A 19,779-nucleotide genomic window follows, 5' to 3' on the forward strand; every position below is an offset into this window, starting at 1 on the left:
TCGAACGCATGATCGACAACATCCTTCGAGGCTTAAAATGGAAAACATGCCTATGTTACTTAGACGACATTATAATCTTTTCTTCCAACTTTGAGGAACACCTTGAACGTCTTTTTAGGTTCTGTCCTGTTTATCTGCCGCCAACCTCCAGCTTAATACTAAGAAATGCACGTTTGCGGCAAAAGCAATTAAGATCTTAGGGCATGTCATCAGCAAACACGGCATCAGACCTGACCCCGACAAAATAAAAGCGGTTTCAGACTTCCCTCGACCACAACGCCAAAAGGAATTGCGAAGCTTTCTAGGTCCGTCGTCGTACTTCCGTCGTTTTATTCGCGGCTTTGCAACCATTGCCGCTCCACTTAACAACCTTCTTAAGAACAATTCCACCTTTACCTGGTCTCCTGAGTGCAAATCTGCCTTTACATCATTAAAAGCAGCCCTGACTTCCGATCCTGTCCTTCGACACTTCAACAACAACTCCGCCACCGTTCTCCACACAGACGCTAGCGGCTACGGCCTTGGAGCAATTCTTCTACAACCCGACGACTCGTGCGTAGAGCACGTCATTGCTTATGCGAGTCGATCTTTGAGCAAGCCAGAGCAAAATTATACAGTAACAGAAAAGGAATGTCTTGCGGTGGTTTGGGCGATCGCAAAGTTTCGTCCTTACTTATACGGCCGTCATTTTTCAGTCGTCACTGATCATCATGCGCTCTGTTGGCTAGCCTCCCTAAAAAAACTTTCAGGTCGTCTCGGACACTGGGCGTTACGCCTGCAGGAATACGGTTATACAATTGTTTATAAATCTGGCCGAAAACACCAAGATGCCGACGCCCTCTCACGATGCCCGCTGCCTCAACCCTCGACAATTACGACTATATTAAATATTGAGACGAGTCCATCCCCGACAGAACTATTTGATGGAATAGGGATCGCCACCCAACAACGCCAAGACCCCCAGATACGTAATATCATTGCCCAAATGGAAGGAACCTCACCTACGACAAACGCTCGCTCCCGACGCCAGCTCTTGCATTATCAGCTTCAAAATGATATTTTGTACTGTCGAAACTACTCGCCCCACGGACATCGTTGGCTTTTGGTTATTCCCCGTACCTTACATGCCTTGGTCCTTGAATCTCTGCACGACGATCCCGCAGCCGGCCACTTAGGGCTCTTCAAAACTTACTGTCGTGTCAGAGAACGATATTTCTGGCCCGGAATGTACACCCCGGTGACAAAGTACGTATCTTCTTGTCTCCTATGCCAAAAACATAAGTGTCGCACATCTGCACCCACCGGCCATTTACTGCCACCCCGCTGCCCTTCACAACCTTTCGAGATTGTAGGAATTAACTTGTTTGGACCACTACCACAAACAGTCAATGGCAAACGATGGGTTGTAACCGCTGTCGACCACCTTACACGATACGCAGAAACAGCGGCTCTTCCAACTGGCTCCGCCACTGAGGTTGCGGATTTTTTCGTCCACCAGCTACTCCTCCGACATGGAGCACCCCGCGTGCTGCTCAGCGACAGAGGCCGTACCTTCTTGTCACAAACAGTGCAAGAGGTCTTAGCTGCTTGCGCAGTCATCCACAAAACGACATCCGCTTACCACCCACAGACCAACGGGCTCACTGAACGCTTTCATCGTACCCTTGCGCACATGATCGCAACGTACGTATCATCAGATCATACCAACTGGGATGCAATTTTACCATTCGTAACATACGCATATAATACGGCCGTTCAAAGTACAACTGGGTACTCGCCATTTGAGCTCGTCCACGCAAGACAACCGACATCACTGCTCGACACAGTACTTGAGTATACTCCAACTGAGCCCCATACAACTCTCCTCCTCGTATCCCGTGCTGAAGACTCCCGTCAACTTGCGCGACTTCGCACTGTTCAACACCAACAGGAACGAAAAACCCGACACGACTCCATCCACAAGAACGTCAGCTTTCAACTTGGAGACCTTGTTCTCGTCTCCTTGCCAACACGCCAGCCCGGCCTCTCTGAAAAGTTACTGCCTCATTACATCGGCCCCTACTACGTCATCGCTCAAACAACTCCTGTCAACTTTCTCGTGGAACCAGTACAAACACCCACCGATCGCCGCTACCGCGGCCGCGACCAGATTTACGTCTCCCGACTGAAACCTTTCAGACCCCGCTCAACGGCCCCACTTCCTTCCCTCTGTGGCCAAGTGGCCACCTTTCCGCAACCGGGGGAAAACTGTGAGGGCGCTTCTGCGTAGCACTGCCCACGGACATCGTCGTCGTCACTTTTGGCTGTGGGTGGCCCGATCGGCATCGTCAGCTGATTAGTGGCACCTTTTTTGAAACGTTCTATAGATATCAGACTCTGATAAAAAAACCGTCATCTGACCTGTCTCTGTCTCACAATATATATATATATATATATATATATATATATATATAGAGAGAGAGAGAGAGAGAGAGAGAGACGGCATAAAACCGCACTTGAGACGGTTCTTGGAGTTTTTAAAACATTCTTCGTAAAGTTCGTCGACGGTCTTGAAAAAGGTCTGTCCCAGGCCGGAACGTCAACGAACCTTACGAATAATATGTTTTAAAAACTCCAACAACCGTCTCAAGTGCGTTTTTATGCGTATATACTTTTCGCTATCCTGCGCTACGTTTTCTCTCTCTCTCTCTCTTCTTTTACACATAGTTACTCAAAATCTGAAATTACCTTTCTAGACACAAAACTGCTAGTTAATGACTCTAAATTGGCCACTCAACTGTACCGAAAACCGACGGATCGTCAGAAATACTTGCACTACGACAGCTGCCACCCACGGCACTGCAAAAATAGCATACCTTATAGTCAGGCTCATAGGTTTAAACGTATATGTTCAAACGACGACGATTTTAGAACAAACACCGATCAATTACGCCAAGTCCTGAAATAACAGAAGTACCGGAAAAGATCATAGACGATGCCATCAATAAGGCACAGGTCCTTGATCGTGGCCTCTTGTTGAGTGAGCGGAGCCCTCAGACAGAGGAGCGTCGCTCGAACCTCGTACTAACTTTCAACAATAAGACTCCGAATGTCGCACCAATATTAAGAAAACATTTTAACATTTTACAACAAAGTGAACGCCTCGCAAGCATTATCCCTTCCGTTCTTCGAGTTGTCTACGGACGCTCACGCAATCTTAGGGACGCCATAGTTAGGTCTAAGACAACCTACACTGAAAGCACTGGCAGTCGCCCTTGTGGAAGAACAAATTGCGAGGTCTGTCAACACGTGACACCTAAAACCACGGTAGAGAGTACGAATTCCAATTTAATCATAATCTACGGAAACTTAAACTGCGGCACAAGTAATGTGATATACCTCTTCACATGTGGCACCTGCGGTAAGCAGTACGTGGGCCAAACCAGCACACCTTTCCGATTGGGGTTTAACAATCACAGGACGCATGTAAATTCATTTCCCAAACTCTCCCTTTCAAAACATATGGCTTTACCCAAACACACGTTTGACAAACTGGACGTTACATTTTTACAATCCAATATCAGAGCAACCGTGACCGCGAGCAGAGAGAATCGTATCTTATTTACAAATTCAATTCAATCCGGGCCGGTATTAATGAAGATCCTGGTATAATGTTATCTATGCATGCAATCTACCTTGATCGCCCTGTAGCGGAGTGACTGTAGCTAATTCAATCCCATTCGTTCAACCCTTTAATTTAATTTTTCCGTGTCCCTTTCTGCATAACCTGTCGATGAGTCAACGGGTCGTGACCTTCCACAGGCATCTTCCACCTGTTGCTCCTTGTTGAATGTTCTGGGACTGTGGTTAACACTGCTATATTTACGTTTTTTTTTTTTTTTTTTTTTTTTTTTTGCAGGAGATTTGTTTATGCGCTTTGGCCGAGCGTTTGCTTGATTTACTGTGTGCGCTTTCTTCAGTTTTTTTTTAATGCAGGGGAAATGTCTGTGCGCGTTGGCGTTGATTTACTCTGCGTTTATTTCAACCTTTCTTTCTCTATTCAGGGTTTTTTTCTATGTTTTTTCTATGCGTTTTGGCGTTATTTACTGTGTGCGCTTATTACATTCCTGCCTTTTCTTTTTTTACTGTGCTTTGTTTGGCTTTGCGTCCTTCCGCGGCGTGCGTTGCTGGCCATCTGGGCCGATCCAACTATGTGAACGTTACTGCGCCCTCCGCACGTGACGTTCCTGGGGTCACGAAATCTGACGTGGCCTTTGGTTGGCTCCGATGGCTGGCGGCGTCTGCTGCGGCCGTGCGTGGAGTGGGGGGGCGGGGGGGGGGGGGGAGGGGGGGGGGGGAGTAGAGCAGTGGTTGTTTTTTACTTGGGCTCTTTTACTTGGGCATTTTTACACGTGATCTGACAGGTGAAGTGGCCGGGGTGTGGAAACCGAAAACAACTCTGTAACCGACTCTGGCAACCAGTCTTGAAGAAGGCCTGTTTCAGGCCGAAACGTCGGCTCACTAAATGCTTTAAAACTCCAACAACGTTTCGAAGTGCGGCTTCATTACTTTATAGTCTTCGGCATCCTACGCTATATTTTCTTCAATATATATATATAAATATATATATATATATATATATATATATATATATATATATTGGGGGCCTGACTCGGGCCGAAACGTCGACAAATCTGTGATAAAACTTCACTATATGCTTCGAAGTACATTTCATCTCTTACATACTTTTCGTCGTCCTACGAAACAGTTTTTTCCTTATATATAAATATATGAAAGTGCATCTTATATATATATAGGGTGGTCCAAGTTACCAGGCTCGATCTAAAATGAACCGTAAAAATCGACGCCTGCACGTCGCAATCTAAACTTTTCGTCAAATGTGTATTTCACAGGTCGGTTTTTTCTTGTAAAATTACAAAGCGTCGCTCCCTTTCTGTAAAAATAGGGCCAAGAAACTTGCCAGAGTCAACGGCGGGCGACGACCCAGACGACCAAGTCAAGTAGCGGGGTGTTTTAGAGCGCAGCTCTTAGGGGCCCGTTTCCGGCTTGAGCGGCGTCGCCGTCGCCGTCGCCGTCGCCGTCGGCGTCGCCGTCGGCGTAACCGCGCGGTGCATCATGGGAAATGTCCCATAATGCACCGCGCGAGCCCCCCCACCGGGGTCACGTGACCTCGTGGGGGTCACGTGACCCCCCGAAGTCACGTGACTCCCCTGAGGTCACGTGACCCCCTCCTCGAGGTCACGTGACCCCCCGAGGTCACGTGACCCCCGCCGATGTCGCGTGACCCCCCGATGACGTCATCGTCACTGATGACGTCACCGGCATCCACATCGTCATCGTCATCATCACTGATGACGTCATCGGCATCCACATCGTCATCGTCATCACTGATGACGTCACCGGCATCCACATCGTCATCGTCATCATCACTGATGACGTCACCGGCATCCGCATCGTCATCGTCATCACCACTGATGACGTCACCGGCATCCACCGTCATCATCACTGATGACGTCACCGGAATCCACATCGTCATCGTCATCATCACTGATGACGTCACCGGCATCCACATCGTCATCGTCATCATCACTGATGACGTCACCGGCATCCACATCGTCATCGTCATCATCACTGATGTCACCGGCATCCACATCGTCATCGTCATCATCACTGATGACGTCACCGGCATCCGCATCGTCATCGTCATCATCACTGATGACGTTACCGACATCCGCATCGTCATCGTCATCGTCATCATCACTGATGACGTCATCAGTGACGTCACTGATGTCGTCACCGGCATCCGCATCGTCATCGTCATCATCACTGATGACGTCATCAGCGATGTCACTGATGACGTCACCGACAATCGCATCGTCATCGTCATCATCACTGGTGAAGTCATCAGTGACGTCACTAATGACGTCATCGGTACCCGCATCGTCATCGTCACTGATGACGTCATCAGTGACGTCAGTGATGACATCATCGGCATTGGGGGTCACGTGACCCCCAAGGTCACGTGACCCCCCACTGGTTAGTTTAACCCCCCCCCAGTGCCCTTCCCTCCTCCTCCTCAAGAGCTGCGCTCCAATTCGGCGTTACAGGGAGTTGTAAGCGGCTTTCATTTTTTGGCGTTCCTATTGATAGATGTCGTAAAGAGCAGCCGCCGAAGGTGCAGCCGACCAGCGAAAGAAAGCAGACGACACGCAGACGGAATCCGTTGGCAGCAAAAGCGCCGTCGTTATGCAGACGCGTTTTTTTTATTGTCCGCATTTATTTTTAACCTAAGGTACATTTCAGAAATATTATGTTCATTTTAATAAACCACGGTGATCCCGAGCCGTCGCGATAAGGAGGTAGCGCCATCTATCAATACGAACGCCAAACACACCCCACTACTGATCCTCTGTCGTCTGCTTTGCTGCCCGCCGTAGACCCTGGCAAGTTTCTTGGCCTTATTTTTTACAGAGAGATCTACGCTATGTAATTTTACAAGAAAAAAACGACCTGTAAAATACACATTTGACGAAAAGTTTAGATTGCGACGTGCAGGTGTCAATTTTTACGGTCAATTTTAGATCGAGCCTGGTGACTTGCAGCATCCTATATATATATATATATATATAGTATAAAAAAAAATCTATGGTGCCTTGAACGCGTCTCCGACAGGAGTATTTAGTGCTTCCAAATAGGTACTCTTCCCTCGAGTTCCGCCTCATGACCTCATAGAAGTGTCATGCTGTCACCAGTCGCGATCCTGGCAGCGTCTCAAGATTTGTTGTGGCTGTGGCAGACGACTGTTCTGCATCAGGTCGCTCTGCAATGTGGCAGCCCACGGAAGCTTCGGCAGCCACAAGTAGGGATGTAGATTGGGACACCGCGATGACAGTGACACTCACGCTAGGCTGTGCCACTCTCAGTTTCTCGTTAGCATTTCCATGACCAACTGCCAGGATCGCGACATGCAACAGCATGACACTCCGGCTTCTGTGACGTCAGTTGTTGCCTTTTCGGGACCACTTTTGATATGTGGGCTGCATAGGACGCTAAACATACCAGTCGAAGACGCGTTCCAGACACCAGAATAAAACAAATGCAAGCAAAGCAAAACTTCAGTTCTAAGAAAGCATAAGCATATCACTCAGTTGCCTGATAAAATTATCATAATTGCTAGAAATGTCGAGGTTACATGCGCAAACTCATTTACACATGACTAGTCCTGGTTATAGCCTATAGGTGATAACATATATCGGTTAAAAGCTAAATTGTAAGAGCACGGCTATTTAAACGAGGAGGTTCATTGAAGTTCGCTGTGCATAAAAGCTCAGAGCCTATAACACCGTGAATTATTTCGCACAAAAAAGCGACATCGCGTGACATCCTTCTAACGAATATAACTTGCACACCTGGCTTAGGTTCAGTAGGCGTTTGTAATTTTAAAAATGCATTCGGCCAGAATATCTGTCCTAGACTTAGGAACTAAACGTCGCTGCAAAGATTCTATACGTGCTGTATCAGATGCCCCACTGAAAGAAATTCCATATTATTCATTCATTCATTTATTTTGAGTGGCCCAAAAACAGCATGACGCCTTTTTAGTGATGTACTTTCCAGATTAGTATGTAAAAAACAGAACAAAAATATGAATAGGAAGACAATATAATTAACAGAATTTGTAAATTTTCCCGCGTCGCCAAAATATCAAGGCTATTATTCGCAGTAATATGTTCAGAACGGTTATACGTTAATTCTAGCCGTGTCATGGTTCTGCTTTATGCAAATCAGAAAGATAAATCATTGGGAACCAAACTCTAGCCTACATCTGATGAGGGTTGAGAATAAACGATGCATGTATCAAAGTGGATAGTTGTGCCAGTTGGTTCATAGTTTGAATTATAAAAGCGCCAAAAAAAGACAAGGGACCTAAGACAGGCCCTGCACCGACACGTTGATAACCAACAGGGTTTCGGGGGCCTATAATGGGCATGTAGTTTCCGAATAAACAACAGTCGCAAGTGGCCTTTTGTTGTATCTCTTCGTCTTAGTCCTTTCCTTTTTTCGGTGTTTTTACATTTCAGATGTACGCATGTTACATTGCCAAAGTTATGAGTTATGCGAGAGATTAGACCCGACATTCTAACTGCATATTGGGTTATATATATATTGTGGATGAAAACAGCGAAGAGAGAGTGACAGAAGAAACACAAAAAAGCAAACTGGGAGAGGACTCGATAAGGAAAATCATAAAAACAAGAGAAATACAAATATGCGTAAGAGACAGAGGGGGAGAGAATATATAGATAAATAGAGAGAGATAAAGAAGGAAACAGAGAGAGAAAAGAGAGACGAAATGGAGGCAAGTGTTTGAATGAAAAATGGAGAAGACGGCATCGATTCATGATTGGTTTTACGGGTGTCTCGGAAGGATGCGGTATTGCGTTTAGAACGTTGCTGGTTTTCGAAAGATTGTCGCAGTAATGTTTGGCGGGCAACTCCTTTTCCTTTCTGAGCTCTTATCTCCCCGCACATACACTGCTCCAGGCCGTTCCATTCATTTGCGTTTCTTCAATCGCTCCCTATGCTTCTGTCTTAGGATGAGGCATTGGTGGGAGAGAGAAAGGGGAGCTCGATTAGGAGCTCTGCAGTACATTTAATTTTCTCTTAGCGTAAACTACGAAAACAGACTACGAGCCTTTCTGAAACGGCCACAAGATCCTAAACAGGGCCACGAGTTCCAGGCCAAATGATTTGAAGGACACATCCGGATAAGCTCGGCAAGTATTTTGAAGACCTTACGTTGTGTACGCGGACCATTTTTTGTTTTCTAAAAGGTGTTTCAAAGTTGCGAAAAATAGATAGTTTCTTGAAGTAGGGGTGTGTGACATTTGACAGAGCAGACCAGGAGCCAATTGCTACAATGAACAGAGCGTGGTCGGCAAATGGCCAGACTGTATACACGTTTTTACCGAAAAAAAGGATGTCCACGTCATTAAACTTAGCTCCAAGCAAACACTTGAAACGTCATGCCGAAGGTTCAAAGATTAGCATTACCGTGGAGATTGACTGTTGGGCAACCGCTTATGATCGCTTACCACGAGAGATAAGTATGGAATGCTTTCATTCTGCATATATTTGGCGTATTCATTCACCGTGTGCTTCAAATACTTCTAACAACATTACAAGAGACAATTCCTCATAGAAGGTGGGTGTACTTTATCTCGCAAGTACTGTAAAATATTGAAGTAGATCGGATGGTAGTCCACGGCTAGCCGACAGATGGCGCTGCAGTGCGGTAACAGGCAAGGCAGCAATCAGATTCAAACGCCAATGTGTGAACCAGCCTTCAGGGTCACATCGCAGACTTCAATTTTAGGTCGACATGCTCTTTCGCTTTGTCATGTCCTGCGGGAAAGTAGACGCGCAACGATTTTTAGGGTGTTTGTGTTCTCAAGAACGCCATGACGCCCGTCTTTGTGGTGAGATGCCGCTTATCTTGATGGGGGATCCTCGGCATTGCGGGATATCGGCTGAATCAGTCTTCCATTCAATCGGAGCGTTTTCGGCAGCATTACCGCACGGTTCTTCCATTAAGCGTGCTAGCTGATTGTTCTACCAGCAAATTTGCAAGTTCCTGAAAAGTGCTTGTCTTTTTTTTTTTAGATTGGGTGAGTTTTCGTTTTGGCCTTTTTGATCCTTACGGTTGTATACACATCAGGAGCTCCAGCCCCGAACCTACTAACTCCTTTTTAATCTTACGTTGAGTAATTAATTACTCCCGTACAAACGAGAAACAAAATTCTAAAAGCGTTTAAGAATTCGAGCTTCTTAACGATACATCCGCCCCAACTAGAAACACACAAAACAACAACTTCTAGGAGCCCGTCATCGAATATGCTAAACTCTTTAGTAATTAAAAATGCGGCGAAAATAGTGTTCCTCATTGTTCATCCGTTCGAAACTTTCGTAAACTCTTTTAAAAAGGCAAAACACGAAAGTGGCGTAATTGATTCTTTAGAGCGCTCGGAATGCCCGCGAATTCTGAGGAAAAATCGTGGTAAATCGTTTCGCGAATAGATTAGAAAGATCATTAGTTTGGGACGAACTTATTATCGCGCTCATGGAAATACAAACATCAGAATACGACGAGATAATGTGGGCTATATGATTGCCGTGAACCCATACGAAAATCTACCTTCAGGGAGCTGCGGCTTCGCGTGATGATTGACTAACAATAGCGCGAGTCTATTCCTCGATGATCACAATGGCCGTCAACACGCAACTTCAAACATATTTCGTATTTCATTGCGATTTATCTCTAGATGCGCTCATATGAGACGTACCGTCAGTTGGATTTGCTTGTAAAGCTATAAGTACTTTCGGGAAATACGTTTAATATAGAGACCGAAGATTCCTTGTCCGGAGCTTATCGCGCCAACGGTGTTTAGTAATGCTTTTACGCCAAAGCTCGCAATCGTGATCCGCTCATTTATGCCTAAAAAAATGTTTCGCATCGACGTTTTATATTTTATGGCTTGAAATAGGCTTGCAGTGCAAGATGTGCACTGCGGTGCACATCTTGGATATATGGGTTTTCAAGTTTATTTGTTAAGAGAAAACAAAAGCCGTCTTTACGTGAAACACACACAAGAAAAAAAGAACTTTTTATTTCATATACAAGTGGCCTCCTCAATATGCGTTGACACTAATGACGTGAGAGTTCATTCGGTCACTATTTATCACGAATGTCTTCGTAAAAATCAAGTAAACGTCAATCCGCGGTATCCGACAAGGTGTTTTGCAAGGACATCCGACATAAATAGCGACTATTGCTCCTCACTTCATTTGTGTCAGTGCCGTACACTGAGAATGCCACCTGTATAGGTGGAATTCTCGCGTACTGATCTCTCGCTGCTTTTGGTTTCTATTTGTGTTATATTAGGTCGAAATACATTTTGTAATCATAAATTCTAGCGGTTTTTGCAACATTTTTGCGTTTTTAACAGGTATACAAGTTAGGGCTTTGACATGAATTGGTTAACGTATTAATCCCCTGATACATTATTCGCCCACTGCTTTCTTGGCCGACAAATTTCCAGCGTTTGTTTCCTTACAACCTAGTTTTTTCCTTAAGAAGTAGCTAATAATGGCGAAAGTGTCTTAAATAGTTTTTGAAACGGCAGTACATTTTATGAAGTCAGCTTAATGAGCCTCTAATTTTACATCCGTGCTAAAAAAATAACTTTCTAAAACAGAGCAAGTATTCAAAAACCCGCAAATGAGAAAGTAAACGCCAAGATTCAATAAATTAATTAACCCGCACGTTTTGCGTTGCTATATTAGATAATCCAAAATTACTCCGGAATCCAAAAATTAGGAAGGCTCTGCAAAGGTGATTGAGAACGCTTAAAATTCAACTACTGATGAAGAACATCCTCTTCGGCTTCTTTTGTGATCACTCCGAGGGGCGTCGCTCGCTTCACTAAATAAACAAACTTACTAAGTCCCACAGAAAACCCACGCACCGCACTCAGGGCACGAAGAGGAACACTTCCCGTGGAATACTGGCACCTTTTTTTAGTTCCCCATTGTTGCATCACATACGCTCAAATTATGTCAGATGGGCGTTTTTCGTTATTTTTTTTGCAGTCGGTAGTATCACAATTAAACAATACGCCGTCTGGTTGCGGACATCCTTTATAGACAACAACGGCTATTGATATTGGCACGAATGTCAAGTGATGAGGCGGCGAATGACTGAGTAAACTGAACGTTTAATGGGGCGAACTTGTGCCCAAAAATAAAAGGAAAAAAAGAAAGATCACAGCAGAGCGTCGCGGGTGTCGAAGGCGGCCAAGCAGCAAGATCGAACGCTGAGGCGAAAACTGACTCGACAAGGTCGCAGGCGGCCTCTTATCTAGAGTGCGTCACTATCTCGAAGATTCGGCAAAGAAGGCTCGAGCGTCGCGCGCTCGGGGCGAGAATGAAGAGGCACTTTCTAGAACGAGAAAACAGGAATAAAGGATGAAAGTTACGTCCGGAACAAGAATAAACGAGAACTTTCTAGAGCTCCGCGACCGAGCGTTGCTTTCCCGGCACTGCGCGCGGCAATATCATGAGCATCGAAGAGCTCTACTGCGCAAGTCGATAAGCCCAGACTCTAACCTGTCATCTCGCAAAATAAAATAAAAACAAATAATCGGAACAAAAGCAAGGGCAAATGGTGGTAACTCAGGGGATAACACAAACACATAGACGAGTCTACGCTTTATTGTCAATACATTTGGAAAGTTTTACGGTCAACTTTTGGTGTGAGAGCCCGCGAGCTCCATTCCTCAGATTTTGTTTTACAAAAACTAGCCTGGTCGTACCCGTGCTGGACGCAACCTATGATCTATCTTAGTGGTTCCGTGCAGCGCTGTGGAAACCACAGGCGGGAGACGAAAAAGCAGCCTGGATAGGCAAAGGAAGTAAGAACTGCAAAGAAAGGCCGGCGAACTCCGAATTCACCACGCAGGAGGAGAGCCGCGCTGACCAGGACGGAAGAACTTTCTGGCCGATAGAGGTCGTGAGTGTCTGAAAATGGCAGCGCCCGGAGAACTTTTCTTGGAAGTATCTATACCTCATTCGACAACACTGCACCCGGCCACCTATAGTCGGTTGGAGGCAAAGAATAGCCCTGTTTCCATTAACTTGCAACAAACTCTAGTGAGAGGCTGTATAAATGGTAGTTTGCCCGGCCCGTGGCTAGGGCGGCTGCTGGTGTCGCTCACCTTTTTCGATGGCAGACACCACCACCGGCCGACTTCCGTGGATTCGAAATCCGAACTCGCCGTTGCTCTTCTCGATCCTCACCGTTTTAGTGGCCTCTAGAAAAGAAACGCATTCTTGTCAGTCCGGAATCGTGGGCCGGGTGTAACCAATTCCACTTAGACTAATCAAATCCCATACAGTGCACGAGAATTCAGACGTAATCATACTGATATTGAGTGCGGACAAATTGGACACGAGCACTGTGACAGCATTCGGATGGGCCTCGCGTTCAATCAGTTTGTCGAAAGACGCTCGGTGATAGGCTGGAGCCCAATTGCTGAATCGGCGTCATCCAATAACGTTTCATGAAAATAAAGGAAACTTCGATGATTGTTGGTGGCGTTGGTTTATCACGTTCTAATAAGTCATACGACTTTTGTAGATTCAAGTCAGTGCTCAGAAAGGACACGACAGCGATTGGATTGTTCTCAAACACCAAATTTCTGGAACGAGTTTTTATTCTGTTTAATTTTATCTATCTACCGGTGGATCTTTTGTTTTTGGCCAGTTGGTTACAATAAGGTTAAGTGGGCGCCCACTTCCCATGTCCGCGAGCAGTTTCGGTTGTTTCTCGCACAAATGGGATAAGGCCACATGAGGCCCCTGCACTCCCGAACCGTTAGCGAAAACGGACGACAATTTCGTGTTCCAAACTTGCCCCGATGTGTTCCAGCAGTCTGTTTACTATCTTTCTCTCTCTCTCTTTCTCACCAGCGCGCGACATTTGACATAATTCCCAGCGACGCTAATTTGAAGACGTAGTACCTCCTAGCGCTCGCTTCTTCTGCGGGCCGCGTCAGGCACCCAGACAGGCAGCCCGCTCTCACTCGGGATTGAGAGACATCGGTCGCATCCCCGGAAACCTGATAATTTCTGCTGACACAGGCGACGTCGTCATCAACGCCGGCGAATATGGGTGGCCAAATTAGATTTGCCCCTCTCGCAGAATCGATCGTATACGAACCATTCCTCCTTTGACACCCTCCCACCTCTTTTATTTTCCTTTATTTTCTTCGTCTCTGTTAGATGAGCCTCCGCGTGGATGATACAATTAGAGAAGCGTATTGCAAAGGTCTTCGAGTAGGCTGTCTTTTTCTGGCGGACTGTCGAAATTCTCCAGGCAAATATTAACGTCCTAGTAGCCAAGAAGGCAGCTCCGTATACTGTCTCAATTGTAGACGACATTCGGAAGAAGCTCACGAGAGAAACACTTTGATGTAGGTCAAAAATATGCTGTATAATAGTTAAAAAAAAAATACGAAAAAGTTTTTTGGTGGGAATTACATGTAGTCAATCTTGCTCGAAAATTTTTTCTTTAGATTTTTTTTGCAGCCTGTTCACTGGTATGACCAAAATATAAATTAGGAAACGTGATGCCACTTGATTCCACATAATTTAAAGTTACGCGTACGGAACGGTGAACCGCATTTCAATGTAGACAAAACCTGAGAGCTTGTGCTACATGCTCGAAACACTGCGTAATATTATCTACTTTACAAGCATGCAATACTGGCCTTAATTTGTGGCTCAATCAATGAGTACAGCCTCTGAAAGCATGTATCAAGTCAGCGCCAACTTGTTAAGACACGTGTGCCATATTCTGTGCCCACCACTGTAGCCGCAGCCTCGTAAGAAACCCCATGCATGAAAATACTATGATAATACACAGTAGAGCCACAGTTTGGCAACCGAGGGAGTTGACATATATCGATGCATTAGCACTGTGGTTAGGACAGGAAAGAAAAACGCGTATGATACAATAAATGCGCCTGTTGCCATGGAAGTATACCAAAGGCCGGTCACGCGCTATCGAGCTTGTTTGCACCGACGCTTAATTCGTTTGCATATCTTCGACGACTCTACCCCGGGATAATATGAGCTGTAATACTCTGGCTCGCCTTTTTTGCTACGCCGGCGTTCTCTACGACTTCCAGTATCGCTCTATTTCTGCGAAAATTTAGAGACGGAGTCCTAATTTTTGCCAGTATGAACCGGAGATTGTTCAAGGGTTGAAACGTACACCAAAGGACGACAACGGGCTGTTCCCAACTATATTGAATGCGGTATTAAAGAGGTTTCAGTTTTTTGGCACATGCAATGGTCGGGATTTGCGAATGTAAATTCGGATTTTTACTCCGATTTGCAAACCGAATCAAGTGCAGGTAAACATGTGCAAATAAAAAATAAAAACAACAACAACAACAACAACAACAACAACTAAACATTAACGTGAGGCAAGCTTTACAAATTTCAACATTTTGGAAACTCGAGGCTGAGGTCGTGCCGGTATCTTGTTTTGCCCTCCGTCTCGGGTTTCCACGGCGTAGAAACACGTAAAATAACCTCGTTGCTCTCCCTGCGCTCTTCTCCGCATATGCTTGGAGCGCTTGCTCAACAGCTCTCACATAACAAGGCCGTACAGATAGACTTCCTACGTCACTCACTGAGGGCTACAGCGCGTGGCGCAGATTTGACACGAGTGCTGCATCAGAAGTCAGCTGCGACTCGATCGCGTTCTTACTGATTAAACGCGAGTCCTAGCCGAAGGGTGACGCAACACGTCTTCATTCCTGTGTCACCGCTCTGGCCTCGGGCAGGCTACGTAGAATGTTCAGTAGCACGGCCTTGTCATCCGAGGCGTCTTGGCCTGCTTCAGCACGCTTTATTTGCGTTCGGAAAATGTCCGTTAATTTGAAACTAGCAGACTCCTTGTTTAGGCGGTCCCAACTTACCGAAGCAACGGTGGGCGACCCGCCGGTACATCTCGACGCTGGCCTTCCTGTGAATCATGCGGTGGGTGATGGTGACGTAGTGGCGGCGGAACTCTCGCTCGGACTCGGTCGAGTCCGGCGAGTCCGCGCGGCTCGGACTCGGCGACGAAGAGGATGACGACGAAGGGGACGAGTCCGACCGGATGCTGCTTGTGGACTCTGCCGCCAGGGGGGTTCCCCAACCGGAAAGGGGCAAGCGCGGACATCGTCAGGTACACGAATGTTGCGCATCCTAGAGTACTTGAATGGCTGTGCTACCACGTGGCTTCCGTCTGGGATCGTCTTGTTTTTGTTCTTAGAGGCGCCATGAGCAGTAATGATCTTTGGTGTTGCTATAACTGTATATCTCTAATGCTCTTATTTCACGGGAGTACAATGACATTTAAAAGGAAGGCCCATGAAGAATCGGTGAACCAGCGAATGCCATAGGTGCCCTCGCAGAATTGGGCTTCTGAAGGTCTTTGACTTGCCGCGTCACAAAGATATCAATTAAAAGGAAAAAATCTAGCACGTGACGGTAGGAAGCCGAAAACAAATTGTTCCTGTGAAACTGAAAAAAAAAAAAAAATCGAGATTACTATTCTTTATTTTCTCCTTCGCAAAGCTTTGCCTTTTTAATCCGAAGTTTCCGCGCTGCACAGCCACGTCTGGCAAATCCAGCCCACAAGTTGGATACGAGTACCGCGTCGCTCCAACTGCGCTCAGGTGACAGTGAGGAAGAGTGGACGTAACAGAGAGCAAAAAAAAAACAAAAAACCATCTAGATTCTTGTTCAAGTTCAGATCAAAGAGTGGGCACCGAAGCGCTTCTGAACCTCAATTCGTGACGGCACACAGGACCAGTCCTTTCACTGGTAAGAAGAAAGAGAAGGTCGATTTGGGTTTTTGTTGAACGAAATGAATTCATAGTATAAGTCCTGCAAATATTCAGGTTCTATTCAGACGTCACTACCTTGTGAAAGTTTAGAGGTAAGAGCATGTTCCCCATACTTTTCAGTTTCAAGCGCCGGCGGATACGGAGAAAAAAATATTACGGTGCTTCCAAGACGATCTATTTTCAAGATGTCTTATTCTGCCATTATTTTCTTGTATTACCTGCACTCTTAAAAAATTAGTCGGTGCATAGGTGGGATATGGTGCATAAATTTCCATAGAACTACGTGTGGGTGGCACAAGAATTGAAAAGGGAGGGGGGGGGGGGTGTTAACGCTTCGGGCCGAGTCGCGTTTGAGACTCGCGTGCTGCAGAGGACGCGAGCTGGGCCGCTCGGCCGCTTTCCAAAGCGATGAGAGAAGACTGTGGAATCACGGTGTCTATCGCCGTTTCAATCGGACAGAAGCGCCTCGCGTTGAAGCAAGCAAACGAGCAAGCCAGCACATAAGAAATTGCTGAAGAAACCACTATATATCTATAGTTGTCTATGAATTTCGATAGCATTCGTCTAGGACAACCTTAAGGATGACGTCTAAGACGACGTCGAGGATGCCTTCCTAGAGGACGACGTCAAATACGACGTCTAGGACGACTTCTAGGAGTACCTCTAAGGCGATACCTAGGACAACCTCAAGGACGACGTGTAGGGCGACGTCTAAGACGACCCATAGGAAGACGACCTCAAGGACGACCTCTAGGACAACCTCAAGGGCGACGTCGAGGACGATGCCCAAGGAGACGACGTCAAGGACGACCTCTAGGACGACGTCAAGGTCGCCAGGTCCTTTAAAGAGGGTGCGAATGTGGAGTGTGAGAATATGAGATGAAATGGTCTACTGCGCATACCTACTCCACGTTAGGAGGCCAGAAAGACCAAGAAATTCGGAGGGTAGCTAAAGAACGGCATCACATTAAAGGTACGCGCGTGCGCACTGCGCGGTTCTCGGCAGCAAGCACTGCGCGGCGACGCAAATCGGTCGGCGCTGCGGTGTTATTTGTATGACATCACTTCTGTGACCATGCTTTAGTGACATCGATCTCCCAACTTTGCACTTACCTCCTAGCTAAAAAAAAAACAAAAAACGAAGAGAAAAAACAAAAAAAAACAACAACAAAAAAACGCCGGTTTAGGTAAAAAAAAAAGAGAAAAATTTAGTGTGCATAATTTTTTTTTTGCAAGACGCGGAACAGCCTGTCAGGGTGGACAACAGAAAGACCCCAGCAAGTGAGGACGCTCTGAATACGATATGAAAAATTCCATGCGCACCGGGACAGTGAAATAGCGAAGCGTCATGCTCATTGTCCCTGCTGACATCAAAATTTTCAGGTCTAATTGTATTCTGAGCTTTGCTATAGGCAACCTGCTATGCTGTTTGGTTTAGCCCCATCTAGCGAGTGAAACAAGAAATATTGGGTACCCTGGGAGTGGCGGCTGCATTGTTCAAACGTGCTCTGGGGGCGCCGCTGAGCCTAGTGTCTGAAGCAAGAAATACTGGGTATCCTAAGACGCCGTGATTGTGTAACGTGCCAGTAGAGCGGAAGCTACGGCCCTGGCGGGCCAATCGGAACGTGACTGCCTATCACCGGAGCGCGCCTCAACTCCAGAGAAGTATCAGGCTTTTCGCTGCGTCATGCTCCAATATGTGTGCGTTGCGCTCGCGTACGTCGCGCATTTCGAAGCCGCCGGCACGCAATGTGGGGATTATCGTTTACCCTTTACCAAGTTACAACGAGACAGGGTATAACCGTGCGCTCTCACCCTGCTGGCGCCGCCTGGCCGTTACCGGTTGGCTATAGACGCTTTGTAGCTGCTTTCATGGGCGCCGTCATAACCGATTTTCAGGTTTTGTTTCCTCTGATTTCGTTAACTTTACTCCATCATTACAACAGCCGGAGATGGTATGGCCATTTTAGATTCTACTGTGTCCTCCCCAGCATAGGCCCTTGCGGAGGCTCCTCAACGCCCACTTCAGTGGCTCGGCACCTCGGTAAGACAAGAGAAGGTCAGCAAGTTGCGGATGTAATCTGGTGCCTGTGTAAAGCGTCTATAGGCCAGCACGCTTTTACAAACAAGCCCACGTTTGCCCACACCAGGTGTGCGCACTGCGCGTGCGCAGAAACCGAATTTGAGTGACGTGAAGCGTTTGCGCATGCGCAGTGCCGTCGACAGCGCCACCACAGCTGCATGACGCCAGGGCCGGCGTGCTGGCCTATACGCTGGGATCTCTCCACTGTTCTCCGCGACCTGAACGTCTCCCTGCTCAGCAAAAAAGTGAGCTCACAGTTTTTTTTTCTTTTTAGAGTGTGTATTTGGTTGCGAACATATGGTTATCAGATAATAGTAAGACAACAGTGGCGCGTGTGTGCTTCTGCTTAGGATGCATCTGGTTTCGATGGTACCAGTGCTTATTTTATGAAAACATGTCTTTTTATGAATAAAACTGAATGGAAGCGTATGTGGTTCAAGGCGCGAATACAGCGACAGGGAAATTAATTTTTTTCTTAAAGGTCAAGACATTGTTTAGAGGGTCTTGTAGGCGTACGTGCGATAGAAACAGACATGAAATGGTAAGAAATTCATAAATAAAATTTTAATTATCCAAACGCTGTAATTACGGCGTTTTAATTGACTAAAACAAATAAAAAAATGTGATAGGACTTCTTTATAAGTATTATCGTGCCCCTTTGTTCTGTCTAAATATGCACTTTACTAGTTGGATTTTGGAAGTTTACTAGCCACTTGGCGTTGGCATGACAGGTGAAATAAGAATGATTCTAAACAGCTGCCCGTTCTAAAATTATTTTGCTCTGTAAGCCCTCTATTTTCGCTCGTAATCACTGATTGGTGAATTGGGTGCTCACCTTTTCTCGTCCTTCTTCTGGAGGCTTGAAATAAAATATGACCATTGGTTGGTTATGGGTGATGGGTGATTCAATACACAGATCTCCGTTTTTGGAACAATCTATGTGCTCTTCAGAGAGTCAACTTTAATGTGCGAATACACACACAGCTGGCAGTTAGACTATTCAGCAAGTAGCGATTGGAATCTCGGTTGTAGACGCGTAACTTTAGCCATACTTTGTTTCACCAAGCCCAGACGTAGCCGACGCTACTATACTTTGTTTCAGCTTCGGTCCAAGCGCGGCCGATGTTATGAGCCGAAGGGCCAATCAAACAGCGCAAAAAAACGCAGCGTCATGGCGTGCTCTCTGCGCTTGATAGGACAAGCCGGCGGAAGAGCACACATAGAGAAACTGCGAAT

At 46.2% G+C, this 19,779-nt stretch overlaps 1 protein-coding gene across 1 annotated transcript in view; it reads right to left on the bottom strand.

Moving 5' to 3' along the window:
- Positions 1 to 19,779, bottom strand: part of LOC8029269 — a 289,994-nt gene that overhangs the window by 39,902 nt on the left and 230,313 nt on the right. Inside the window, exons 4-6 of the mRNA XM_042291990.1 lie at positions 19,379 to 19,395; positions 15,546 to 15,743; positions 12,774 to 12,869 (exon numbers count right to left, since the gene is read on the bottom strand). Coding sequence (XP_042147924.1) covers positions 12,774 to 12,869; positions 15,546 to 15,743; positions 19,379 to 19,395 — 311 coding nt within the window. The remainder of the gene's footprint in view (positions 1 to 12,773; positions 12,870 to 15,545; positions 15,744 to 19,378; positions 19,396 to 19,779) is intronic.

Source organism: Ixodes scapularis, unplaced genomic scaffold, assembly GCF_016920785.2.
Source record: "Ixodes scapularis isolate PalLabHiFi unplaced genomic scaffold, ASM1692078v2 PGA_scaffold2__306_contigs__length_199485367, whole genome shotgun sequence".
In the NCBI taxonomy this organism is placed as follows: domain Eukaryota; kingdom Metazoa; phylum Arthropoda; class Arachnida; order Ixodida; family Ixodidae; genus Ixodes; species Ixodes scapularis.